Raw genomic sequence first — 27220 nt, forward strand, 5'->3', positions numbered from 1 at the left:
TCAAAAGGCTGCTTAGGTGCAAAGCTCATTGGGTTTTTTGATGTTTTTGTTTTTGTTTGAGATAGGGTTTCTCTGTGTAGTTATTGATATTCTGCAACTCACAAAGATCTGTCAGCCTCTGCCTCCCAAATGCTTCGACCTCCTGAGTGCTGGGATTAACGGCGTGCACTAGCACAGCTGGGCAAGTTCATTGTTAGAGACAAGAGGCTGGAGTTGGTACCATCTCATTGTTGGAGGTGTACTACATTGCTGGCTAAAGGCTATTGGGAATCCCATTTAAATAGCTGTATTTTAGAGTTTGTTTTAGTTTATGCTTTGAGGGACTAAAGGCTGTCCTTACAGCTGGAACCTGAGGTGGCTGCTCTTCTAGAGGCCAGAAGAGGGCGCTAGGTACTCTATATCCAGAGTGCATTATTACTTGTAGAATTAGATTGTATATATTTCTAGGTCTTTCTGGTTGGTATTGTTTTTATTCTTTGATTTCCAAATTTGCTACCTATACGCCCTTTTAAAAATTTTGGTTTTTTGAGACAGGGGCTCACCATGTAATTCTGACTAGCCTGGAACTCACTAGTAGACCAGGCTTGCTTTAAACTAATGGAGATCCACCCGCTGAACCACACTCCCCCACCCCAAACACTGGGACTAAAGGTGTGCTCTACGGCATCTGGCCAGGAGTTAGGAGGCAGAGTCAGGTAGACATCTTCATGTTTAGGGACAGCCTCTTTTTGTTTTGTTGGGTTTTTTTGTTTGTTTGTTTGTTTCTTGGGATTTTTTTGTTTGTTTTTTGTTTTTTCAAGACAAAGTTTCTCTGTGTAGCCCTGGCTCTTAAAGCTTATTCTGTAGACCAGTTTGACCCCGAACTCAGAAATCTCTCGCCTCTGCCTCCAGAGTGGTGGGATCACAGGTTTGTGCTCCTTCTTCCCAGCTCAGCCTGTTCTATATGGCTATAGGTTAGGCTAGGTAAAGCTCCACAGCCAAACCCAGCTCACTAAATAAACCAGTAAAGTAAGACGAGTCTGTGGAATACATCAAATTATACAACTTTAAAATTTATTAAAGAGAGAAGCAAATTTGCACTAACAAAAAGCACTTTATGCCATCAATAATAAAACTATAGGAAATTTTTTTTAAAAAAATAAAGGTTTTTCAGTATTCTTTTTCTGTTCTAGAGTATTCCAGACAGAGTCCCATATGAAAACGGAAAAAAATTCAGAAATTTCAGGTAAATATGTAGTTTCAGTCCCTGCTAATCTGTTTTCTTTATAACTTTTCTGTGGTTATGTAATCATAACTTCGCTCTCTCTCTCTCTCTCTCTCTCTCTCTCTGTGTGTGTGAAGAAAGCATACATCTGAAGATATGTCGAGGTCAAGAAACAGTTGAGATTCTATTTTCTTTCCACCATGTGGTCTCCTGAGACTGAGTTTGGGGCCTACTTGGCAGCAAATGCCTTTGCCTACTAAGCCATAGATGCAGCTCTAGCTTACTGTTTAAATATTTGCTCTTAAGGGATAGAGAAGTAGCTCTGTTGGTAGGGTGAGTCTATACCTACATGAGGCCCAGTGCAGCCTAGTTGGGGAGGATGCCAGGAGTAGTAGTGCACACCTTGTACTGGTTACTTTTCTGTTGCTGCAATGAAGCACCATGACCAAGCCAGTTTATGGAAGAAATAGTTTATAATAGAGTCTGTTGTGGCAGGATAGTGACAGGCACAGAGGCTAGGGTTGTGGCTTAGAGCTTACATCTTGAACTTTGAACATGAAGTAGATCCAAATGGCATTAGGTGAGCCTGTTTTACTCTGAAAGCCTGCCTCTAGAGACATGCTTCCTCTAGCAGGCCACACTTCCTAAACCTATCAAACACTGCTACCAACTGGGGACCAAGTATTGAAATGCCGAAGACTATGAGGAACATCTCTCATTCAAATACTATGCCTATAATTTTATCACTGAGGAGACTAAGGCAGGAGGATCCCTGGAACTCATTGACTAACTATGCTCACCAAATCAGTGAGCTTCAGGTTAAGTTAAAGATACCACCTCAGAGGTAAAGTGGAGAGTGATAGAGGACAACATAGAACATTGGCCTCTGGCTTACATATAGGTGTCCACACCTGTGCATGTATATGTATACACACCCACGTAAATATATACATGTAACAGACACAAAGTATATCTTTAGCTGGTTGTGTGGGAACTCAAATCTGTAATGCCTGCATCTCAGGGCTGAGGAAGAAGGATAACAAGTTCAACACCAGCTTGGACTTCATAGCAAATTCTAGACCCCTTTGTACTTAAAACTATCTCAGGAGAAAAAATTAAGGTCACAAGATCCTCACTAAACAACAACAAAAAGTAGGGAGAAAAATAAATGAATTATTCCTTTAATTATGAGGACAGAAAGGCTAAATGATAATTTCTTTTTCAACTTTTGCTGTTAACAATCTTATTTATCTTTTCTAATACTTGATCAGGTACCTTTGAACAACTTTGTATTTTTACTTTATTTTTAGAGACAGAAGCCAGAAAAAATGTGTTGACCCTACAGTAAGTAAAAGACATGTACTAACTATATTTAAATAGTTGTTTAGATTTTTGTTATTTTAGCATTCCTTCTGTCAGGTATTTAACATTTTCCCTATATCTGAGAAATAAGTCTATAGAGTAGTCTTAGTAGTGATGACAAACTCCATTTTCCTGTAGATTTTCTTAAATTTATCATGTAGTGTAAATTTAACTTCTGGAAGTTTATTTTACCCATCAACTTGTGAATGTTTTAAATGATGACTATGTAAGATTCACTGAAGTTTATTGTAATAGTAGGCAATGCAAAGGATCCTAAAGATGGCATAAAGATCCTTTATGAGGGCATAAAGGAGCTCATTAAATAAATCACACATTTTTCTAGAACAACATGGACATATGCATGCGTTCATATTTACTTCTGTGTGCATATATTCACTACAAATGTGTAACATGTTTATAAGTACATGTCTTTAACTTTAATACATGCATGAAACATCTCTGAAGAGAATTTTGATTTTTTTTTTTTGCATTTAATTTTATTGGATTTTTTTATTTACATTTCAAATGTTATCCCCTTTCCTGGTTTCCTGTCCATAAGCCCCCTATACTCTCCCCCTCCCCTTTTTCTATAAAGGCATTCCCCTCCCCGTCCACTCCCCATTCCTGCCCCCTATGACATTTCCTTACACTTGGGGTCCAACCTTGGCAGGACCAAGGACTTCTCCTTCCCTTGGTCCCCAACAAGGCCATCCTCTGCTACATATGCAGCTGGAGGCATGGGTCAGTCCATTTATAGTCTTTGGGTAGTAGTTTAGTCCCTGGAAGCTCTGATTTTTTGGCATTGTTGTTCCTATGGGTTGCAAGCCTCTTGAGCTCTCAATCCTTCCTCTAACTCTTCCAACGGGGGTTCTGTTCTCAGCTCAGTGGTTTGCTGCTAGCATTCACCTCTGTATTTGACATGCTCTGGCTGTGTCTCTCAGGAGACATCTATATCCAGTTCCTGTCAGCATGCACTTCTTAGCTTCATCAATCTTATCTAGTTTGGTGGCTGTATATATATGGGCCACATGTAGGGCAGGCTCTGAATGGCCGTTCCTTCAGTCTCTGCTCCAAACTTTGCCTCCATATCCCCTGCCATGAATATTTTTGTTCCCCCTTTTAAGAAGGAGTGAAGCATCCACATTTTGGCCATCCTTCTTCCTGTGGTCTGTGGATTATATCTTGGTTAATTCGAGTTTTGGGCTAATATCCACTTATCCGTGAGTGTATACCATCTGTATTTTTCTGTGATTGGGTTACTTCACTCAGGATGATATTTTCCAGTTCCATCCATTTGCCTGTGAATTTCATAAAGTCATTGTTTTTGATAGCTGAGAAGTACTCCATTGTGTAGATGCACCACATTTTCTGTATCTATTCCTCTGTTGGAGGGCATCTGGGTTCTTTCCAGCTTCTGGCTATTATAAATAAGGCTGCTATGAACATAGTGAAGTATATGTCTTTGTTGTATGTTGGAGCAGAATTTTGATTTTCTTTTGTGTTTGTGTTCTTGTTTGTTTTATTTTATGTATATGAGAGTTTTGCCAGGATGTGTGAATGTGTACTATGTGTATGCAGTGTTTGCAGAAGCCAGAAGGCATCAGATTCCCTAGAACTGGAATTTCAAACAGTTCTGAGCTGCCATGTGGGTCCTAGGAACTGATCATTGGTCCTCTGGAAGAGCAGTCAGTGTTCTTAACCACTGAGCCATCTCTTGTCCTGCTTGCTTTTTTAATGTTAAGGTTTTGGAAAATGAATTGACTTACAGTCTTTTGTTTCTGTTTTGTTTTTTAAGTGAGAAAGCATGCCTTTAATCCCATCACCCAGAAGGTAGAGCAGGCATATACCTGAGTTCCAGGCCAGCATGGTCTACATAGCAAGTTCCAGGACAGCCAAGGCTACAAAGACCCTGTCTCAGGAAGGGAGGGAGGGAGGGAGGAAGAGAGGAAGAGGGAGAGAGAGAAGGGGGGGGGAGAGCATATTTTTATGTTTTTAGTTTAGCACACTATTAAGACCATTTAAGTAAGGGACTGAAATTTTCTACTAGTTACCCTATGAAAAAATTTCAACTTCCTCAGTTTTTTGTTTTTTGTTTGTTTGCTTGCTTGCTTGAGAAAGAATTTTACCATGTATAGGTCTGTCCTGGAGCTCACTATGTAGACCAGGCTGGTCTAGAATTTGTAGAGATCCACCTGCCTCTTCCTCCCAAATGCTAGGATTAAAGGCTGCATTTACAATGCCTGTCTGTCTTCCTAAGTCTTTCAACTGTTGTGGTTCTTCATAATTATTTGGAATATAATATATGACATTTTCTTTTAGGAACAAGAATTTAGATGATAACTATTGTGCAATTACTGGTGAGTATGACCAAGATATGTCTCTTCTTCATATACCTTTTGCTTCATCTAGACTGTTTGATGCAGGCAAAACACTCATACATAAAAATAAATAACATTTATTTATTAAATAACATATATTATTAAATAAATAATAAATTTAAAAAATTAGCACATACACAAACGTGGTATACCCCTGTAATCCTGTCATTCTGGAGGTGAATGTGAGAGGGTCAGAACTCTAAGGTCATCCTTGGTTACATAGCAAGTGTAAGTCCAACCTGGGATACACGAGTTAAAATATAAACAATAGTGCCAGGTGTGGTGGCACACACCTTTAATTCTAGCACTTGAAAGGCAGAGGTAGTTGGATCTCTATGAGTTCGAGGTCAGTCTGAGCTATATAGTGAGTTCCATCCAGGCCAACCAAGGATACATAAACATTGTCTCAAAAAACAAGCAGATAAAATAAAATTGCTAATACAGACAAAATATTTTTTTCCAAAACAGATATAATAATCACTGTTTTCTATTGTTAGAAAAGGTTCTTAGGGACTACAGTATAACTCAGTAATAGAATGCTTGCTTGCCATGTTTTGGGTTTGATCTCCAGCATTGGAGGAGGAAAATATCAGTTCAAAATCTTTTTTATTTAATTTTTTAGTTTTCTGAGACAGGGTTTCCCTTTGTATCCCTAGCTGTCCTGGAACTCAATCTGTAGACTAGGCTGCCCTTGAACTCAGAAATCCACCTATATGCCACCTGAGTGCTGGGATTAAAGGCATGTGCCACTACTGCCAATCTTAAAGATATTTAATTATTAGTCTGTATGAAGAACTTAATAACTATTATCTTAGGTTTTTGTTTTGTTTTGTTTTGTTTTCAGAGCTGAGGACTGAACCCAGGGCCTTGTGCTTGCTAGGCAAGTGCTCTACCACTGAGCTAAATCCCCAACCCCTTATCTTAGGTTTTTATTGTTCAGTTAAACACCATGACCAAAAACAACTTGGCAAGGAAAGGGTTTATTTTTGTTTGTAGTTGTAGTTCATTATGATGGGAAGTCAGGATAGGAACTCAAGACAGGAACAACATGGAGGCAGGAACTGAAGCAGAGACCAAGGAGGAACACTGCTTACTGGTTTGCTCAACATGGCTTGCGCAACTTGCTTTCTTATGCAGTGCAGGTCCACCTGGTCAGGAATGCCACGACCCGCAGTAAGCTGGGCCTTTTCACATTACTCATTAATCTAGGAAAGGCCCTGCAAACTTGCATATTCTCAACTGAGGTTCCCCTTTCCCGAGAACTCAAGCTTATGTCAAGTTGACAACCAAACAATCAGGATACTGGTAAATACTTCTAACTGATTACGGTCTTAAAAAGGGAAAAGACTCCTGGCGTGCTGTCCTGGCATGCTGTTTTTCTTACAATAATCTTTTTCTTATTGTTCTATAGGAATGAACACTTTGCTTTGTGCTCCAATTCAGACTCAGATGCAACAAAAGGAGGTATGAGATTGTGCAAGTATCTTCATAATTTAATCTCTCACAGTTAAAATAAAATTTTATCGTAATGGTATAATTTTGAAATAACTTACCAAAGTGAATCATCATAACCTATTAAAACTTCCTATATTTTCAGTTGAGGACAGTTAAGTCATTGCCAATTTAAATAATACCAAGACCTTTCAAACTTTAATGAGCTCATGAAATATCACAGAATTTTATTAATTATAGAGGGTTTTTTTTTGACTGAAGATATAGCTCAGTGGTAGTTTATCTAGCATATGCAAGGATCTATATTCAATACCCAGCATCACACACACATGGAAAATATGTATATGTATTGTGTAGGTAGACAGACAAATCTGTGTCCAGTTGAAAAGGGTAAACTCTTCAGAGATGATATATATTTTTTAAATATTTATTTTGTTACAAGATGTATGAGTGTTTCACTTCATGTATGTATGCACGGTGTACATGCTGGGTGCCCAAAGACTCCAGAAGAAGATACCAGATTCCCCGGAACTGGAGTTAGAAACAGTTGCTGGTACTGAACCCAGGTCCTCTGGAAGAGTAGAGAATGCTCTTAACTGCTGAGGCATTTTTCTAGCCCCAAGAATCTGTACTTATAACCATCTCTTGAAAAGCACTGACATGCAGGTATACAGACTGTACTTTAAATAACAAGGAATTAGAGACTATCTTCGAAAACAAGACCTCTGAAGTATAGAGTGTAATATGAATTAGCCATCGGCCTATGCTTCTCTAACATTTTACTTTGGGTTGGAGTGACTATTCAACACAGATGCCTTTTAAGATTTTTTTATTTAGGGTTGGAGTGACTATTCAATACAGAATTTTCATTATGGTTGCATTTCATACATTCAGTGCTTTTTATTTTTTTAGTGTAGAAGACATATAATTTATTTACAGACTTCAGCTTTTAAAAAAATGTTTGAGACAGGTCTCCAGCTCAGTCTGGCCTGAAACTTATTATGTAACTAAGGATGAATTTGAAATTTTTTTGTTGTTTGAGACAAGACCTCACTGTGTTATGTAGCCTTGGCTATCTTGGAGATACTATTTAAACTTGGTTGACCTCAAAAGTCACTGAGATCCCCTACCTCAGCCTCCCAGAGTGCTGAGATGAAAGGCATGCACCACTATGCCCAGCGCCCTTGAACTGCTTGCTGATCCTCCTGCCTCCATTATAGGTGTGAATTAACATATCTGGTCTATATTGTGCTGGGGATTGATCATAGGGTTTTATAATAGCATGGTAAGCAAGTACTCTACCAAATGAACTATATCCCTATCCCTAGGGAAAAAAATATAATAACAAATTACATATAATAGACTACACCAAGTAAAGCAATATAGCTTGAAACCATTACTAATTGTGCTTATATAGTACATGTTAGGGGCTGGAGAGGTGGCCCAGCAATTACAAGCACTGTCCACTCTTCCAGAGTTCAATCTCCAGCAACCAACCACTTGGTGGCTCAGTCATCTATAATGAGATCTGATGCCTTCTTCTGGCATGCAGGTGTACATGCAGATAAAACACTCATTCATAAAATGAACAAATCTTTAAAAAATGCATATAGTACATGTTATAACATACTTTTTTCAAAATTTATATTTTGGGGCTAGAGAATTGGTTTAGTTGGTAAGTGTTTTGGCTGCTCTTCCAGAGGACCTGGGTTTAATTCCTAGGCACTTACATGGCAGCTCGCAACCAGGTATAACTGCAGTTCTAGGGAACCTTGTGGTTTCCACAGGCATCAAGCAAGCAAGTGGTTCATAGGTACACATGCAGGTAGAAGACCCTTATACATAAAATAATAAAATAATAAGATACAAAAAAAATTACATTTGGTCTAATTTTTATATTTTTTATTATAGTTTTCAATTACAGACTGCAACCCTGAAAGGAAACATGCAAATGATCAAACAGTCATCTTTTCAGATGAAAATCAGATGGATCTGACAGCAAGTCACACGGTGATGATTGCCAAAGGTCTTGTAGACTGTACCAAACATGAAAATTCCACAAAAATAGATACCACATCCTTTCTGGAGAATTTAAAGCATCGTGCTGCGAATTCAAGAGTTAAAAACGATTTAGCATGTCCAATAATTTCTATAAATCAAAACATTTTTTCAGAAAAGAAAAATTCTGACAACTTCATAAAAAGATTGAAAATGGGGAAATATAATACTTCTTCTACAGAACTTGATAAGGAAAATGCTGAAATACCTGTTCATTCCAAAGACTCAAACAGTGCCTCTTCCACGTGTCAAATACATGCATCGCTTAGTGTCGATGAACATAGTAGTAATAAGACTAGACTCTTTACAGAACAAGATGATGGGATGAATTTGACCCAGTGTCATACAGCCTGTATTCAGACTTGGATTCCTCCATCCAGGGAGGCCACCTTGGGAGAGGTTAAAGGTGATAATACAATTTATGGCAATGAGTGTATGGAGTTGACAACTAACTACACGATACAGGTGTTGTCATCAGAAAATAACTTACCTGAAAGAGAAAATCAAGCTCAAAATGATGTGATTGATGTTACAACAGTCGATGGAGCTACAGCTCCAGAGAAAAAAACAGCCCTTAAGGATAAACTAAATGCTGCTTTTCACAGCTCTTTCCCAAACCCTGAAAATAAACTTCATATTACCAAATGTCATCCTATAGAGTCAGAAACTCATACAGTCACACAGATTTCTAATCAAAATGCCAACACATTGGCTATGACCTCAGAATCTGTATGTTCTAGCCCAGCTATTCAAGGGTATAAAACAATTTTTTACTCTAGTAGCAATGATGCAATGGAACTGACTAAGTGTCTATCAATTATGCAAGAGGAAAAAAAATTGCTGAAGACTGATGATAAGTATTCTAAAATATGTACCAATTCAGATGCTAGCCCACTCAGAGAGAAAACTATTTATTCAGAAGAGGATAGCATGGACATTACCAAAAGTCACACAGTTGCAATAGATAATAAGATATTTAAACATGATCAAGAAAACATTAAAAAAGAAATAACAGCTCTACCAATATTTGAAAAAGAAATGATGCTCCAAAATCTTAAAACTATGTCCAAAGATGAGAAAATGAATGTGAATTCTATTACAGTTCCTCAAGTATCTAAAGAAAGTTTACAACAGAGTCTGACAAATGCCTTATCTATTTCATTGGCTGATAAAACAATGGAATTCTTAGCAGGTGAAGATATGGATTTGACTAAAAGTCACACAACTAAGTTAAGTCAAGTTATTCCTACAACTTTTGACTTAGCATCAAAGAATGTCACCAAATCTTCCTCTCACAGCAAAAGCCCTTCAGATGAGTGGGAAGGCCTGGAAAAACAAATTGTGCTAGGCCAGCATTCTAAACTTCCTTCACCACAGAGGAAAGATTTAGATGATCCTGACTGTTCTCATCATAAGATAATGTATTCAGAGGAGGTACAAACTATGGATCTAACCAAGAGCCACACTATTGTGATTGGGTTTGGTTCTTCTGAGGTACAAGAACACAGTAAGATTAATTTAGAACACAAAAGCAGCCAACTTACAGCAGAAAACAGACAAACAGCTGTGAACATTCCTGGAATAAACTTTAGAGTAGTAACAACTAATGATATGGACATGTTAAAGGACAGAAGTATACATAAGCCAGAATTGCTGGAGGAAAAGCAAAACGTCAAAATTTATGGAAGAAAAAGTATGGGTGGACTGAAGATTGATAAAACTATATTATTTTCAGAGGGTAATGAGGATGATATGGATATCACTAAGAGTTGCACAGTCAAAATAAACCATCGGTCTTTATTAGATAAACATGATTCTCATTTAGTATCTTTGGCAGGAACTTCTAAAACCATTTTGCATGCACGTGGACAGGATGAAATGGAAATTAATAGAAATCACACGACTCCTTTAGAGTGTAAAATTATCTCACCCAGTGATATAACTTCTGGTGATCTGAGTAAGACTGTGATGTCTATAGATGATCATGAGGAACTAGAAATGACTAAGTCCCATACTGTTTTCATTGACTACCAAGCAGAGGCAAAAGGTGTACTTCCAGACAGACTTGACTTTCAATTATCCAAAAAGAAAAGCCTACAGAAGCCAAAAATGACATCTACTCATGCTGAAGAGATTGTTTCCATTTCAAAAAATAGTGAAAGCAACTATCTACCAGCCAAAGGCAGCCAGGTAACAATATTAGAGGAAGGATCTAATAGTGGGCCTGGGGAAGAAACTAATGATGCACAAAAGCCTGGATTTCTGAATGAACCTCTGTCAGGCAAAACTCAAAGAAGAGAAAGCCTTAAGCTCAAAAATAAGACTATTACATTTTCAGGAAATGATAAAAGTAATAGAGATATCACTCAGAGTTCTGTGGTAGAAATAAATAATGAAACTAACCTGGAAGATAGAAAGGGCTTCAGTTTTGTGCCATTGGCAGGAACTTCCAAGCCAGTTTTATCTGCATATCGGCCAGAGGACATGGAGATCTCTATAAGTCAAACCTCTGCTTCGGAGTATAAAACTATCCCACCAGATGAAATGACTACTATACCTATGGATAAAACTGTAATGTTTGTAGATAATCTCAGTGATCTGGGTGTCACCAGATCCCATACGTTTTTCATCGATTGTCAAGCCAAAGAGAAAGTACTTCATGAATATACCAACTTGGGAATACCAAAACCACAAAACTTGAGTGGTTCTGAAGATAATTCCTGTATTCAAGAAATCACCAAAAAACCAGTAGCTGAATACAAACACCATATGACAACTGTTATTCCTTCTAATACATTATTTAGTGATCAAAGTACAATGAAAATCAAGATGCATAAAGCTGATATAGATGAAGAGGGCATAGGAAAGGAAGTGGAGGCCGATACATTGAAACAAACTAAACTTGAAAGGTGTCTGTTAAATAGAACTGATGGAAAAAATGTGGATTTTACAAGTAGTCATATAGCTGATGTTTGTACATCCAGAGACAAGTATTCCTCTTTACCAAATGTTATTTCTTCTTCTGATAATTTAGATAGTAATACTAAGTCCTTGTGTGATAAAAGTAGGGAGAAAGCTTATAATTGCCAAGTGCCAAATGAGTTTACTTTTGCAGATAATTTACCAAGTAGATATCACCTGGATTCTGAAATACCATCTGTCTTTGTATCATGTCCTTCAAAAGAAGTTACTCAAACTGAAAGTGCCATAGCACTACTTCAAGATCAAGATCAAGAGCCTCTGGGACTCTCAAAGTGTGCATCTCTTAAGTGTGCAAAGGATCAAATGGAGGCCTTTGTTGATGTTAGTGTTGCTTCTCAGCCTCATCTCTCAGCCCAACAACCTCCATCAACTCAAAAAGGGCAGGATGCCGCCAATAGAGATGAAGGAATGCTATCTAAAGCTGGGAAGAAGACTTTACCTTTTCTTATAGGAAATGTCTCTGCACCCACATGTGAAAATGCGTCCAAAATGCCTACTAATGAGGAACACTTTGCTGTAACCTATAACAAAGAACTGGAAAAAAGTATTCAAACAGATAAATGTAATACAAATGTACACAACCATAGTAACTCAGTCCTGACAACACAAGTCATTCAAACACATGCCAGTGCCGAAGCAGCATCAGACTCTATAGTTCCATCTAATGGTTCCTGTTTTAGTAGTGCCAAACCAAGTCTGAGTAATTTGAATAGAAAAACTGGGAAGGTTTTAGACTTTAATACTGTTCATATATTACCTCCTGCAGAACAGTTACTTGAAGCAGGAAATCAGGCACATAGTATGAGTATAGTACAAGGTACAGAAATACATAGCCTAGGTTCCAGCAATGACAGAGATAAAGAAAGTAAAACTCTGCATAATGAGGCCGAAGCTACATCTGTACCACTAAAAGCAGTTGTTAAAGACAAAGCAAGAAGATGTTCATTGGGAATATTTTTACCCAAATTACCAAACAAGAAAAGTTGTAGTATCACTGGTGTTGATGATGTGGAACAGATTCTAGCAGATGCAACTGACTTAACTCACCTAGAAACTCAGCCAGTCTGTAGTCAAGATCCGGGCATTGGCTCTGTTGCAGCCAAACTGAACTTGAGTCCATCTCAGTATATAAATGAGGAGAATCTCCCTGTATATCCCGGTGAGATACTTTCATCAGATTCTGTCATCCTGGACATTGAGGAAAGTGCTCCGATCGACACATATCATAAAGAGATTTTACCATCTGAAAACAAAACAGAAACCTGCAGGGCCCAAAAAAGAGCCTGGGTTCAAGAAAATGAGGTTAAAAATGAGAAAAAAATCAGAACACATGATGGTGCACAAGATCAAGAGGTAAGCTATCTTGAACCAAAAAATGTTCTTGAATTTTAAGTTTCTAAGCAATAGAAACTATTTTTACTTACTGTAGATAAGTGAAACATTCCTGTGTAGAATTATTAGAGGGCACCTGGTAAAGAATTTAACATTATGGCGTGGTGGCCTATACCTGTAATCCCAGCACTCTGAAGGTCAAGGCAAGAGGACTACTGTGACTTTGAGGCTAGCTGAGGTTACATGACAAGACCTTATCTAAAAACAACAATGTGGCAAATACCCACAAAAATAGAATTAAAATTGTATAAATGCCAAATATTATAATTGTGTCTTGACTTTTGCGACAGTATCTTACTTTATTGTCCTGAATAGGCTCAAGCTTGTAGACAGACCTCTTGCCTCTACCTCCCAACTGCTGAAACTACAGATGTACTCTATAATGCCAGATCAAACTTGTATGATTCTACATATCTAGTCACTCTTGCTGGTGATTTGTCACTATCGCTTTGTGTATAAGAATCTCTTGGGGTTGGGGATTTAGCTCAGTGGTAGAGCGCTTGCCTAGCAAGTGCAAGGCCCTGGGTTTGGTCCTCAGCTCTGGAAAAAAAAGAAAAAAAAATCTCTTGGGAGGGTTATATGTAGTTTGAGATGTGGGGGGTGGTGTATGAGGGAAAGGGCACAGCACTTGTATGCAGGTCAGAGGACAACTATGTGAAGTTGGTTCTCTCCTACTTTGATATGGATTCTAGGGATCAAGTTGAAGTCATTAGACTTGCACAGTATGTGTTTTACTTACTGAGTCATCTCCCTAACACATTTGTTTCTTTTTTTTTTTTTCCGGAGCTGGGGATCGAACCCAGGGCCTTGCGCTTCCTAGGCAAGCGCTTTACCACTGAGCTAAATCCCCAACCCCTAACACATTTGTTTCTTAAGGTAATGTCTAACTATGTAATCAACACTGATTTCATCCTCTTACATGCTAGGATTATAGGCATGTGCTATCATGTCTACCTTGAAAAGAGTCTTCTATGTTATAAATATTTGAGGTATAAAAATTTTCTACTATTCAAAATGTGAAAAGCAAAGCTTGACAAGGTTTGTTTGGTATATCAAGACATGTCAAAGAGCTGATTTCTCTAGTGACTGGAAGACTACCTAGGTTAAGCCTAGGTTGAAAATGAACCAAGATTTATTTATCTATTTATCTCTTTCTTTGTTTTTGGCTTTCTCAATGTAGCCCTGGGTGTCCTAGAACTCTCTCTGTAGACCAGGCTGGCCTTGAAAGCATAGCCATCTGTCTGCTTCTGCCTTCCAAGTGCTGTGATTAAAGGCATGCACTACCACTGATGGTAATTTGTTTTATCTATTGAAAGGCTTTTTATTTATTTACTTATTTGTTTAATTATATGAGTGCTCTGTTGCATGTATACCTCCATGTCAGCCTGAGTTGTAAGTTGAAGTAAGGCTTGTGTGCACACATGCATGTGTGTGTGTGTGTATACACAAAATTGATATAAATAAGTACAGAAGATGACTCAGTGGCCCTTTGTTGCTGGAATTTGCTCTGAGGTGTGGTGATGAGAAAATAGCCTAAGCTTTGAGAAGCCAATAATAGTAATATACCACTTAAATCTGACTAGATTTTATAAAAATTAGTATTCTGTTAAAATATGGTATATCTACTATACACTAGATCAGTGGTTCTTAACCATCCTTAATGTTGTGACTATATTTATTTTGTGTATATGAGTGTTTCGTCTGTATGTACATTTATACACCAAAAGAGGACATCAGATTCTATGAGACAACAGTTATAGATGGTTGGGAATTGAGCTCAGGACCTCTGAATGAACAACCAGTCCTCTTAACCACTGAACCATGTCTCCAGCTCCCAGCTTTGACCCTTTAATAGAGTAGTTCTTCATGTTGTGTCCCCAACCATAGAATTATCTGCATTGCTACTTCAAAACTGTAATTATGCTACTGCTATGAATCCCTGTATTTTCTGATGGTGTCAGGCAACCTCTGTGAAAGTGTCCATTCTAAACTCCCAAAGGGATGTAGCTCAGTTTTTAAGACTTTTTTTTTTTTTTTTTTTTTTTTGGTTCTTTTTTTCAGAGCTGGGGACCGAACCCAGGGCCTTGCGCTTCCTAGGCAAGCGCTCTACCACTGAGCTAAATCCCCAACCCCTTAAGACTTTTTTAAAAACACCTTTTTAAAGGTTATTAATCTTTTAAATCTTAGGCCTTAGCAGAGCAGTCTCCCAGCTACTCTAAACCTACTAATCCTGGTTTCATGTCCTGCCATGTGGCCACGTGTACCTCTCTGCTCAGCTCTGGTCCATGCCTTCACCTCTGTGTCCCCTGGCTGAATCTCCCAGCTCTGATTCTTCTCCCAGAGTTCCCCTCTCTGCCCAGAGGATCCACCTTTCACGTCCTGCCCAGCTATTGGCTATCATATCTTTATTAAAGCTAATTAGATCTAATTCTTGATTACCTTAGGCAGGTGAGGAAGGAACAAATATTTACAAAGTATGAGACTGGTGATAGGCCATAGAAATAACAATACTAAGATCTGGCTAATATTTGGCTCTGTATAGGTGCAAAATTAAGAATTGAATATACAGAGATATAAATTCATATACCATATCCTAACAAAATTAAACGCTTTTGTTTTGAGGTGGGGTTCTCATTAAGTAGCCCTGGCTAGCCTGGAATTTGCTATATAGACCAAGCTAGCCTTGAACTCAGAGTCATAACTGCCTGTCTTCTGAGTGCTGGGATTGAAACACTGATACTTGCTGTGATGGCTAACAGGTTTAATCCCAGCACTTTTGGAAGGCAGAGGCAGGTGGATCTTTCTTGAGTTTGAGGCTGACCGTCTACAGCTAGTTCTAAAACAACCAAGGCTACACATAGAAACCCTGTCTTGAAAAACCAAAATAAATAAAATTCTACTCTGCATTTCTTTAGTATACGGTGAGAAATACATTTTTGTATGGGTATATTTGCATGTTAGTGTGTATGCATGTGTGTATAGGCAATAAGTCAATGTCAGTTGTCTCCCTTTATCATTCTCCACCTTATTCTGAAACCAGGTCTCTCACTAACTCTAGAGCTCATCACCAGTTCAACTATGCTGGCTGGCCATTGAGCTAATCTCCACCTCTCTCCCTCCCTTTTCTGCCCTTCACTCCTGGGATGATAGGTGCATGCCCCTGTGGACACTAGGGATCTAAACTCACATCTTCATTGAACTCTCTCCTTAGACTGTAGTTTCTTCCTCTTCTAAAGTAGCTCCACTATTGGTGACTAGCAGCTAAATAATTGGATAAGTTGATTTATGGTATCTTTCTATAACTGAGATACAACTAAGAAACAATTTGTTTATACTGTGTACAACACATTAACTACCATTAAGACTTAAACTGCCTGATATTCTACTTCTTTTTTTAAATTTTTCTTTTTTTTTACTTTTTTTATTTTGAGACCCAATTTTTCTGTGTAACCCTGACTGTCATGGAACTTGTTCGGTCTATAGACCAGGCTAGCCTCAAATTCACAGAGATCCACCTGCCTTTTCCTCCCAAGTGCTCCCAAGGGCATGTGCCACCACTGCCCAGAGATATTCTACTTCTTTAATAAGTTATTGTACAGTAGTTATGTAGATAAATTTTGTTAGAAATAGTATTTTTGGCTGGATGGTGATGTAGTGGGCCTTTAATCCCAGCACTCAGGAGCCAGAGGCAGGTGGATTTCTGACTTCAAGGCTAGCCTGTTCTACACAGCAGGTTCTAGGACAGAGAAGGCCGAATAGAGAAACCCTATCTCAGAAAACAAAAAGGTTTTGCTAGTGTTCAAAATTTAGTCACAGTAAGTACCAAGCTCATAACTTTATGCTGATGTTTTTTAATTATGTACATGAGGACACATTTGTGCATACGTATGGTGTGGAAGGAGGAACATGCCACAGCACGCATGTGGATGTCATGAGAACAAAATTGATGTTTCAACTTTGTGTGGCCAGTTATCTTCTTTTCCCTTTTTTTTTTTTTTTTTTGGTTCTTTTTTTCGGAGCTGGGGACCGAACCCAGGGCCTTGCGCTTCCTAGGTAAGCGCTCTACCACTGAGCTAAATCCCCAGCCCCTTCTTTTCCCTTTAAATGGGTTCTGGGGATGGAACTCAGGCCCTAAACTTGCATAGTAAGTGTCTTTACTTTTAACTGGTTCTTATGGTGATGTTTGTTTGATAATTCCAGATTTTTGATCATTATACTGAAGAGGACATCAATAAAAGTATTAACAATGTATTTCTAAAAAGCCTGAGCAGGACACCGTCTAGTTCTAGCAGCTCTCTGGATTCAATCAAGGCTGATGGAATCTCTCTGGATGCCAGCAGTAAGACTTTTATAAAGGCTAAATAATAACATTATTTGATCCTTGATTAATAAGTGTATTTCAATTTAGGAAGTATATGGATGTTGTATAAGTCCTTTCAGTGTTGTCAAGTTGATAATATTTCACTTTTGATTTTTTAAAAAAAATTTAAAGAAATGACAAGTGTTATATTATAGAGGAATAGTTGATTTCCTCCAAAAGCTTATCAGTGGGGAAACACTGAATGGAACCTTATGAAAAACTTCCCAGAAACATCCTAGTACATGGGATGCATCAGGTTTATGAACACATAAATCTGAAAGATAATTAAAATTTACTCTACATTTTAGTGTTCGTTCATTTGTTTTTGGTACAGGATCTCATACCTGTAGTTTTGGCAGCCTAGAATTGTGATGTGGACCAGGCTAGCCTTAAAGTCAGAGGTCTGCCTGCCTCTGCCTATCCAGTGTTGGGACTAAAGGTGTGCACCACTATTTCAAGCCCTACAGTTTAGCTTTGACTTGCTTACCATTTACATACGTTTTGCTTTGTTTCTAGCACAGCGTAATAGCCAAATGGAATCACAGTTTCTTGGTGACACTATCTGTGAAGAGAGTTTGAGGGAGGTATGGCTATATATTTCTTATTTTAGTTATTTTTACATTTATTTATTTGTGTGTGTGTGTGTGTGTGGGTATTTGAGTGCATGTAGTATTTGAGTGCATGTATGCCAAACTACAGATGTGACAGTCTGAGGACAACTTGCAGAAATTGATCTCTGTTTCCATCATGTGGGTCTCAGGGGTTGAACTCAGTCTGTCAGGCTTGGTGTTGAATGCCCTTGTTAGCTGAGCCATCCCATGGGCTACTATTTCTCACTAAGATTTTTATTTTGTTTCTTTCTTTGTATGGAAACATCATCTTTCTTTGTGGCCCTGGCTAGCTTTGAACTCACTATGTAGATTAGACTGACCTCAAACTCCCTGAGATCTGTCTGCATCTGCCTCTGAAGTCCTGGAATTAAAGGCATGTACACCGCCACATTGGCTTATGTTTTGCCGTGTTTTTTGTTTTTTCTGAGACAGGATTTCTCTGTGTATCCCTTACTGACCTGGAACTCTCTCTCTATACCAGGCTAGCCTGGAACTCAGAGATTTACCTACCTCTGCCTCTCAGAGCACTGATATCAAAGTCATATACCACCACCCCTCACCTTTATTTCTCACCTTTAATACACTATTTTTAAGTGTCTTTTGTTAGTTCTTTTTCCTATTTATTTATTTTTTATGTATGTAAGTATATTGTCACTCTCTTAAGACACACCCGAAGAGGGCATCAGATCCCATTATAGATGGCTGTGAGCTGAGCTACCATGTAATTGCTGGGAATTGAACTTAGGACCTCTGGAAGAGCAGCCAGTGCTCTTTCTTAACTGCTGAGGCATCTCTCTAGCCCTATTGTTTTTTTGTTGTTGTTGTTGTTGTTGTTGTTGTTTTGTTTTGTTTTTTGTTTTTTTTTTTTTTTGAGACAAGATCTCAGGCATTAGTTAAGGCCAAGTATTAGAATTACAGAAGTGTGCTACCATACCTGGCTTAGTTTTTGTTTTGTTTTGTTCTTAAGGTTGCCTCCATATGTGACAGCTGACCTCAAACTTAATATGTATATCTGAAAGTGACCTCAAACTTTTGATCTTCCTGCCTCTACCTCCTGAGTGTTAGGATTACATACAAGGGCCACATGCCAAATTTTATGTAGTACTAGGAATCCAGCCTAGAGCTTCATGAATGCTAGGCAAGAACTTTACCAACCGGGTTGTATCTCCAGCCTTAGAATTTTTAAAATTATAAAGTATTTCAAATGTATAGAAGGCTCATTTTCTTTGTTAAGGATTCAACATAGTAGTTATATCAAATATTATCTTAGTCTGTTCTCTCTTGTAATAACTGAATACCACAAACTGGGGAGTTTAGACAGCCAGCTTGTGGTTCATTAAGCCTTGTCAGGTATATATAGTACTGCCACAAGTTCAGCATGTGATGAGGCTGCCAGACTGGAGGTACTGTGCAGAATCTCTGGGTGACCCATAGCATCTCATGGCTATAGCTTACCAAGTATCTCACTGGCTATAGCTTATAGCTCATTTTCTTCTTACAAAGCCATTAATGCAGTCCTGGGCGCCATAATATTATGACTTCATCCAGTTATCTTCTGCCACATACTATTGACATATGACCTTGGGAATTAGTGTGAGTTTTGGAGAGATCAAGCACCTTGACTTTAATAAGTAGAAATTAAGAACAAATGTTTTGTACTTTGAAAACTATATTGAATAACCTTAAAAATTTGTTAGACTGGGTTTGGTGGTTGGCACCTTTCATTCCATCACTCTATAGAGAGACCAAGATTGTGAATTCCAGGCCATACTGAGCTGCATAGCAAATTTGAACTACAGAGGGATATCTTTCGGGTTTATTTTAAGGATTTATTTATTTCATATATATGAGTGCCTTATCTGCATATACACCTGCATGCCAGAAGCGGGCTTCAGATCCTATTAGAGATGGTTAAGAACCACCATTTGATTGCTGGGAATTGAACTCAGGACTTCTGAAAGAAGTTTGGTTATTACCATAACTTGGTAGATAAAGCTGTTTAGAAATGAATGGTGTTGGGGTTGGGGATTTAGCTCAGCGGTAGAGCGCTTGCCTAGCCTGCACAAGGCCCTGGGTCCGGTCCTCAGCTCCAAAAAAAAAAAAAAAAGAAATGAGGGGCTGGGGATTTAGCTCAGTGGTAGAGCGCTTACCTAGGAAGCGCAAGGCCCTGGGTTCGGTCCCCAGCTCCGAAAAAAAAAAAAAGAACCAAAAAAGAAAAAAAAAAAAAAAAAAAAAGAAATGAATGGTGTTAAAGTCGGAGTGAATGTACTTTGAGTGAGCGTTCATATAAAGTCCTTTTCTTTCTTTTTTTTTTAGAAACTGAAGGATGGACAAATTACAATCAAAGAGTTCTTCATACTTCTTCAAGTTCATATCTTAATACAGAAACCTAGGCAGAGCACTCTCCCAGCCAAAGTAAGTGCAATTTCTTGGCAAAATATTCATCCTAGCTAAAATATATCATACTTTGTTGTTGTCATTGTTGGTGTTGATTAAGTTAGGTTGCACCACAGCAAGCATTTATTAAAAGATAAAATCATGAACTGGGGATGTAGCTCAGTTGGTAGAGGCTTGTCTACCACGCTTGAAGCCTTAAAGCTGCCAAGTCTAACAACCTGAGTTTGTATCCCCTCACACTGATGCACTTGTAATACCAGCTGTAGTCTCCAGCATTCCAGTGATGCTTTTGGAGGCAAGATCTCAGATCAGTATCCAGCTTGCAGCTCTCCCAGTTTGACATCCATGAGTTTTTTTCCTCCATCAGTGGTTTAACTAACATCTTCAAGTCTTGACGAATGTCAGTAGAGCCAAGTCATGCTCAAGAAGAAAAGAGACTTGAAAAATCTTAGATATCACAAGAAATGGGTTATATGTAGATCCTGGGGAATGAGGTTCATAGCTGTGGGCATCTGTCCCAAAATTTGGATGACTGTGAGTCTCTGAAGAGTAGAAGTGGGAAACGTGTTTGGTGGGAGTGGAGATGTTTCTAACCTTCGTAGACAATGTTTGTAGCTACCTCATATTTCTGTGTGTTGTAGGAACTCAGCTGCCTGCACTGGCAGAGGGTGCTTTTATAGTCATCCCCAATACTTGCTGTTTATGGAGAGGTTCAAGCTAAAGTTCTGTAACCCACAAAGTATAATTAGGCTGAAGAACTCCTTGGCCAGAAATACCAAGTGTTGTTTATATAGAAGTTGTACACTTATTCAAAATGAGTAAAAATGGCTTGTACCCAGAATCTCTAATTCAAGATGCAACAAATTACTCCGCCCACTAAGTACAACAATAAAAACTATCCAATCTGTTCCACAGTGCATGAACCTTTTATTCACTGGCACCTCTGCCATTTACTAGCATGATTGTAGGCTTTACCTTTTTAAAACTTATTTTTCTTTTATGTTTATTGATTTTTTTTTCATGCATGTTCTGTGGATCACATTTATGCAATGCCTGAGGAGGAGAGAAGAGGTCATTAGGTACCCTGGGGCAGCAGTTAACAGATAGTTGTAAGCTGCCATATGGTACTCGGAACCAAATCTGTGTCCCCTATAAGAGCAACAAGGGCTCTTAACTAGCAAGCAAAAAAAGAAAGAAAAAGAGATTGGCCTTATATTGAATGGAGATGTCATGTAATATTTTTATAACTTTCTTTTCTTGTTCTTTTACAGAGAACCTTGATTTCATTTAGTACCAGTGTTTAGAAAACACAATCAACATTTTACTATCGCCATTTTGTTTTGAGTCAGTACACATAGTTTTGATTTTTATGCATTAAAAATTTTTTTTTTTTTTTTTTTTTTTGAGCTGGGGACCAAACCCAGGGCCTTACGCTTGCTAGGCAAGCGCTCTACCACTGAGCTAAATCCCCAAGTTTTTAAGAACTCTAAGAAGTTCTTAAAGAAGATTGTAGCCGGGGCTGGGGATTTAGCTCAGTGGTAGAGCGCTTACCTAGGAAGCGCAAGGCCCTGGGTTCGGTCCCCAGCTCCGAAAAAAAGAACCAAAAAAAAAAAAAAAAAAAAAAAAAAGAAGAAGATTGTAGCCAATTTTTAACTTCAACACTTACAGGCAAAGACATTGCCCATCTCTGTGAGTTTAAGGCCAGCCAGGGCTTCACAGTGAAACCATTTCTCAAACAAACAAACAAACAAACAAATAAGAACCTGATAATTGAGCCAGTGAGATGACATATTGGGTAAAGGTGTCTGACACTAAGCTGACTGCCTAAGTTTGATTCTGCAGAACCTACATGGTAGAAGAAAAGTGACTTATACATCCGTGCTGTGGCTTGCAAGCCACACATATAATAAATAAATATAATTTAAAATAAAAAATAATTTTGACACTATGCTGGATGTGGTGGCCCACATCTATAATCCCTGTTCCTGATAGATACAACCAGGAGGATTACAAGTTCAAGGTCATCCTTGACTACATGTATATTTCAAGGGCCACCAACTCTCTGTGAGACCTTGTCTGAAAAGAAATAGCTGGAGGGGCCCAAGGAGATGGAATAGTGGTTAAAAGCAGTCTCTCCTGTTGCCGATGATCTAGGTTTGAGTCCCAGCTCCAATATGGCTGTTCACAACTGTATAGCTCCATTCCCAGGGGATTTGACAGCCTCTTCTGGCTATTTAGGGCACCAGGCATTAATGATGGACATACATACATACATGCAAACGAAATATACACACCTAGGTCATGGGGACTGAACACAGTCCTCATGCTTACTTATCTCCCAGCTTTTTAATAGATAAGTCCAAGGTTTAGAGTGTTGAAATAACATATTATGTGCTGTACTGCTTGTAAGTAATGAATGAAGTGGTATTTGATTTTTTTATAGTAATGAAATTAAAAGGCTTATTTAGGTTAATTTTTTCCAAAACAAGATTATGTTTATTTGTCTTTAAACTAGAGTTGTAAAACATAACAAACTGTTCTTTAATGGGTGGATGGATTGGTTGGTTGAGATAAGGTCTCTAGTTTAAGGTACCCTGGAATTTACTATGTAGCAGAAGATGGCTTTGAACTCACAAAGACAAGGTCCTTTTGCGTCAGTCTCCTAAATACTGGATGGCAGGCATGAGCCACTACTACTGCCTTTTTGTTTTGTTTTGTTTTTTGTTTTTTCCTCCTTTCTAAGTAAAGTAGTTCCTGGTTAGCTTAATTTTGAGGTATTGATTTTTAAATTACATTTATCTATTGCATGTATATGTATATGTGTACATGCATGTACATGCTTTGAGGTCAGAGGACAATTTATGGGAGCCACCTTGCTAACCCTTGATTTTTCTTAAAATAATTCATGATTATTTTTAAACCACTTTCAGTCCTATAAGTCAATATTCTTAGCTTAACTGAACATCTGTGGAAGAGTGGATTTTGAACCAAGAACCTCATGTTCCCTATACTGAACTGTTTGTTTGACTTTAAGAAATAGACACTCGGGCTGGGGATTTAGCTCAGTGGTAGAGCGCTTACCTAGGAAGCGCAAGGCCCTGGGTTCGGTCCCCAGCTCCGAAAAAAAAGAACCAAAAAAAAAAAAAAAAAAAAAAAAAAAAAAAAAAAAAAAAAGAAATAGACACTCTAAAACTTGAATTTGTTCTTGTATCTGTTTTTGTCCTTAAAATGCCAATTTTGAGCTAGGTATAAGTCAGGTACTTCTATAATTCCAGTACTTGGGAGGATCAGGAGATCAGTGAGAGTTCCGTATAGACCCTCTATTTAAAAACAAAAAACAAAAAAAAACAAAATTGTACAAGAACAAAAATCAACATCTGGTTTTGCCAGACATGGTGTTATAAGCAAGAGGCCAAGATCACACGTTCCAGGCCAGCCTAAACTACATAGTAAGGTTCTATCTTAGATTTTAAAATAAAAAGGTATCAATTCTGATTCATTGATTCATTGATTACTTTTTTTAAAGTTTACTATAAACACATTACCTACCACAGAAGATCTGATGTTGAGACAATATGTTTACGGACCCAAGATACAAATTTACAGAGAAGATTGTGAGCTTCTTCGACAGAAGATTGAAGAGTAAGGAAGTTTACATTTATTTCCCTGTAATTGTGTTTTGAGGGTCTGTGTGGTATTTTAATTAGAATAACAGCACTGTGAAAAAAATGAATGGAATTAACAACCAGTATGACAGGAATAGAAACCCAGTTCAACCTACAATATTGTATAGCCTTGAATAGTTATTTACTTTTCTTTTCCTCTTCATAAAGTAGTAGTGATATCTATTTAATGGATACCATGAGCAATAGCCATTATTTACACAAAATGTTTTATATCATGATGAATAAAAAGATAAACTGAAATTATTATGTTATGATAAAAATTAGTTAAAACAGAACATCTTCAAAAGAATATAATATGCTGCTGTTCACCTCCCATGAAAGACAGGGTTTCTCTGTGAATCCCTGGCTGTCCTGGAACTCTCTATGTAGACCAGGCTGGACTCAAAACAGGATATCCCCTTACCCTTGCTTTGTGAGTGCCAGATTCAAGTTGTAAACTGCCACACTTTAATTTTGGGTTTGTAAACTGGGTGTTATGGTTCATGACTATAATACCAGCATTTAGGAAGGGAGGTGGAGAGAGGAGGATCCTGAGTTTAAGGCCATGAGGTTGTAGAGATGACTTTAATGGTTAAGAGCACTTGCTGTGCGGTCATGAGGGTAAGAGCTCTGATTCCAATATCCACATAGTAAGTCAGACATCACGCCCATTTGGCCTTCAAGCCCAAAGATACACACATCTATTCATGCAAATAGATAAATAAATCTTAAGAAACAGAAAAGCCAGGCCATTTTGGTCTACATATCTTTTCTGCAAAAAATAATTGTATATATAACTTGATATGCTGGCATAGGCCTTTTCGTTTTAATACTTAGGAAGCAGAGGCAGGGCAGATCTCTGAATTCAAGGCCACCCAGGGTTGCAAAGCGAGATCTTGTCTCAAAAATATAGTAATAACAACTGTATAGTATTCAAAATCAAAGTTATTTTGGTGTTTCTAATTTTTGCTACATGTTCCCTCAATTTACATACATAAAAGAATATAATTTTACTTAGAAGATAGCTCAATCTTGGATCTTTGTAAGTAGTAAGATTTATAATTATAAATCTACTTTTCTTAAGATAAACTAAAATTCAAAATAATGTTTATTTCATGCTATTTTAGTACTTTCCAATTACTTTTGACACAATCTAAAAAATAACTTTTAAGTGTCATGGTTTTTTGTTTTGTTCAATTTGTGTGTGATACTGGGCATTGCTTGACTTAAGGACTTAGAGAGTGCTAGGCATTTAATTTCCCTACTGCTGAGCTGTAAAAATCATGTAAAAATCATGTAGTTTTGAAGTTATTATTTTATGTGCGTGGGTATTTTGTCTGCATGTATGCATGTGTGCCTAGTACCCATGGAGGCCAGAAAGGGCTTCAAATTCCCTGAAATTGAAATTGCATGGTGAGCTGCCATGCGGGTGGATTTGGAACTGGTCCTCTGGAAGAACAGTCAGTGCTCTTAACCATTGGACCGTCTCTCCAGCCTTACTTATGTAGTTTTAAAAGAAATTTAAAATAAAACTGTTAAGTCAGTATTTCATCTGGATATAAGGCATATACCTATAATCTTCATACTAACGAAAAAAGATGGTGAGTTCATAGCCGTCCAGTGATAACTATATTCCAGGTCAGCCGGGGCCATGTAATCAGACCCTATCTCCTGAAGAACAAACAAATGCAGCGAGGTCCTCTGGTGTGGTTAAAGGACCTGAGGTCAGACCTCTAACACCAGTGTGAAAGCCGTGAGAATAATAGCACAAGCATCTTTAATTCAGAACCTCCTACCGGAAGATGGGAGGCAGAGACAAGAGACTCTAGCTGTTCAAGGGTCATGTAACCCGCTATATACAGCATCAGAAAGCAAAGAAGGGACTTGGGCCTTAAACAGCTGGTATCTGAGGGTGTCCTCTGACCTCCACACATGCCCATAGACACACTAATGTGCACATATACACACTGTATACTCACACAATCAAGGGGAAAAGAAGGAACAAACAAAAATTATGGTACACCAATTTTGTCTGATTCTACTTGGTCATTCAGCATATCTATCTATTCAGCACTGCCACAATCTATATTAGTTCTAGGGTTCATCACTGAATAAGACAGATAAGATTCTTAATGTTGTAAAGTGTGAACTGGCGGAACCTCAACAGGTGGCTCAGTGAGGAAGAGCATAAGCGGCTCACGGCCGCCTGCAACTCCAGTTCAGGGCATCGATGCCCTAATAATTGTTTAGTTTCTTTCATGCACCTAGTGTACATAAGCTCCTTCAAGTACACACAAATATAGATAATACATAAAGCTTTAAAAAAAAAAGAAAATTAATCTAACCTTAAAAAGAAGCAGCTCACCAACCAGAGCTCCCATGGACTAAACCACTACCCCAAAGGCTATACATGGACTGACCCATGGCTCCAGCTGCATATGTAGCAGAGGATGGCCTTGCTGGGCACCAATGGAAAGAGAAGCTTTGGTCCTGCCAAGCTTGGACCCCCAGTGTAGTGGAATGTGGAGGAGGGGACAGGAGGGGGGTGGATGGGGAAGGCAACACCCTTATAGAAGAAGGGGAGGAGGATGAGATAGGGGGCTTATGTCAGGGAAACCAGGAAAGGGAATAACATTTGAAATGTAAATTTAAAAAAAAGATCCAATTTAAAAAAAAAAAAGAGTTGGTTTAGATTTGCTCTGTTTGATTTTTTTGTACCTATGTGTCGAGGTTATAGTTCAGTGGAACATTTTCATAAATATGCATAAGGGTATACCTAATTCTCGGTATCACAAATATCTTTATTAGAGATTTACTTCCTCTATTTATTAGTGAATATTGAAATTATAGCAGCTTTCTTATTGAACAGTGTCTCATTGTGCCAGGCTAGTCAGGAACTCATGTTTCATAGCTCATACTATCTAAGAATCACAGCTTAACTTTGCTGTGTTTTATAAATTCTATTTTGTTAAAGTTTGATAAACTTTGGGGTAAATTGAGAACTTTTACTTAAAACACCAACTACAACTTCACAGCAGTTATACAATGACATCTTAAACTTGAAAGCAATGTGTTTCCACTTACAGAAAGCAAATAGTGTGATGTAGGACTCCTTGTTAGAAAGCTTTTGATTTGTAACACTTCTTTTTTTTTTTTTTACTTTAAAATTTTTATTGTTTTAAATTGTGTGTGTGTATGAGAGAAGGGGGAGGGGGAGCGAGTACAGATGCCCAAAGAAGCCAGATGTTGGTGTCTCTAGAACTGGAGTTAATAACATTGTGAGCCGTCCAGCATGGGTGCTGGGAACTGAACTCAGGTCCTCTGAATAGCAAGCTCTTAACCACTAAAATTAGTACTTA

At 38.1% G+C, this 27220-nt stretch overlaps 1 protein-coding gene across 2 annotated transcripts in view; it reads left to right on the forward strand.

Annotated features, from left to right (window-relative positions):
- The window catches only part of Knl1 (kinetochore scaffold 1), a 62277-nt gene that overhangs the window by 15734 nt on the left and 19323 nt on the right, over positions 1-27220 (forward strand). The window contains exons 6-14 of one of the 2 annotated variants that reach the window (XM_008762095.3): positions 1173-1225; positions 2515-2548; positions 4886-4923; positions 6356-6408; positions 8308-12789; positions 17029-17167; positions 17705-17772; positions 20116-20214; positions 23723-23838. In XM_008762095.3, coding sequence (XP_008760317.1) covers positions 1173-1225; positions 2515-2548; positions 4886-4923; positions 6356-6408; positions 8308-12789; positions 17029-17167; positions 17705-17772; positions 20116-20214; positions 23723-23838 — 5082 coding nt within the window. The remainder of the gene's footprint in view (positions 1-1172; positions 1226-2514; positions 2549-4885; positions 4924-6355; positions 6409-8307; positions 12790-17028; positions 17168-17704; positions 17773-20115; positions 20215-23722; positions 23839-27220) is intronic. The other variant, NM_001170594.1, reaches the window with a different exon arrangement.

Source organism: Rattus norvegicus, chromosome 3 (assembly GCF_036323735.1).
Source record: "Rattus norvegicus strain BN/NHsdMcwi chromosome 3, GRCr8, whole genome shotgun sequence".
NCBI classification, from domain to species: domain Eukaryota; kingdom Metazoa; phylum Chordata; class Mammalia; order Rodentia; family Muridae; genus Rattus; species Rattus norvegicus.